Genomic DNA, 1,700 nt, shown 5'->3' on the forward strand with positions numbered 1-1,700 from the left:
ATATTTTGCAATACCAACTTATAAGTGTCATAGTAGAGAAACTGAACCGTCAGAAAAATGATACAACTACTGAATTAAATCACTTGGACCAATCTTCAAGAAACCCAAAGGTACATATTACTGTCACAGGCAACAGAAATAGCAGCACTCTAATATATAACTTTTTAACAGGCAATTTTTGTGATAAAGTGAAAAATGTATGCCATATATAGTTGCACCCATTTGTGTTTAATCCTCACCTCAAACTTCTGTCGGAGCTCTGCATTTCCATCTTCATCAGCATCTGGAATTGGAACATTGTAATATTCACCCTCTTCTTGATTCAGCAGCTTGTACCTGTGGAATATTTGAGAAGAAATGGTGACTTTCCAGTTACATTCCTGTTAGATTTAAAATATGATTTAGTTGTTTGTGTGTGGTTTGTATCAATGTCACAGGTATGCAAAAAACTGCTTTCAAAGATCTAAAGCAAACTCAGAAACAGAATATATTTAACCTAAAAGTAGATCTTTAATCCCAACCCATGTGCAAAGGCAATTCAATGGGCAAGGGCATTCTTCCCACCCATCCTGTGATATGATGGGAGATACCAACCCTGAAGAACCTTTGTCTCCAGCACTTCTATAGCCCTAAACGATCATCTTTGATGAGATGTACTGTTTGAGAAGATGTGATGAGTTCTACCCCTAGCTTGGTAGGTAATAAGATGGCATTTTACAAAATCAGTTCCCATGTACTCTGAATTTGCAGAGCTATATATAACATGATACGCTTAGTAATGAATATATCATATTTGAGATAAAAATAAAATTCAAATCACAAGACTATGTTCACAGAGTTGAGTTTGCAGCAGCTCCTGGCTCCAGCAGGTTTCATGAACATCACAAAAGAAAAACATTCCTTTTATTATCTTTCTTTGTTATATGTAGCTTATGTTTCCTAGGTTTAGCTGCATTTTCAGTGAATTTATAGCACAAGATGCAGTGAAAAGCTCCAAAAAAGGTAGATTATATTGAAGAAAAATGTTGGTTTTAAACTTTTTGTGATATATTCTCTCCTTCTCTCTCCTCAGAAACTTACCATCCACTGGCTGGCATTTTCATAAGCTCTGACACACCAAATGAAAGAGATCCCATGAAATCATTTCTGGTTGTTCGATCCCAGTCCCAGACCTCGACAGATAACCGTCGATCTTTGTCTGTAGGTTTTAATTTACTAAAAAGGAGAGACATAGAAGAGTTTTCAGTGCAACACTGAAATAAATAATTCAATACATACAAAGATACTCCACTAAAAGGCGTTAAACTTACAACGTGAACGACTCATTCCAGTGTGGATTCAGAGTAGAACGGATGGTTTTTGTTTTTTGTTTGCTTTCATTCTTAGGATCTGGGATGAGCTTCAGTTTAACATAAGGATCTGAAAGTCCATTTGGATCCATGGGAATTAGGTTTTTTGCTTCTCGCACTATCAATATAAAACATAGCTAATTTGTATACGATTCCAAATCACCATTTAAGTAAGCAATAACATGTCAAACCAGAGTTATTGAAACATGTTGAAAAATAAAACAAATAAGATGTGAAACCCAGTTGTCAGGCTTGGCATAGAAGAAACTAGTTGTAAAGCAAGTTTGCACTTAGCGATATTTGTAAGAATGGTAGTGAGAAACGACAGGAGAGAAAAGCAATTGAGGAATG

The 1,700-nt window shown here is 35.7% G+C and overlaps 1 protein-coding gene across 1 annotated transcript; it reads right to left on the bottom strand.

Moving 5' to 3' along the window:
* Positions 1–239: 239 nt before the first annotated feature.
* On the bottom strand, positions 240–1,486 carry LOC104620416 (protein kinase C alpha type-like; the record flags this gene model as incomplete). Its single annotated transcript, XM_010286622.1, has 3 exons — positions 240–336; positions 1,081–1,215; positions 1,311–1,486. Coding segments are annotated over 3 exons (408 nt in total), but the record flags the coding sequence as incomplete, so codon positions are not given.
* Between the last annotated feature and the right edge of the window lie 214 nt (positions 1,487–1,700).

This window comes from Phaethon lepturus, unplaced genomic scaffold, assembly GCF_000687285.1.
Source record: "Phaethon lepturus isolate BGI_N335 unplaced genomic scaffold, ASM68728v1 scaffold48194, whole genome shotgun sequence".
NCBI lineage: Eukaryota > Metazoa > Chordata > Aves > Phaethontiformes > Phaethontidae > Phaethon > Phaethon lepturus.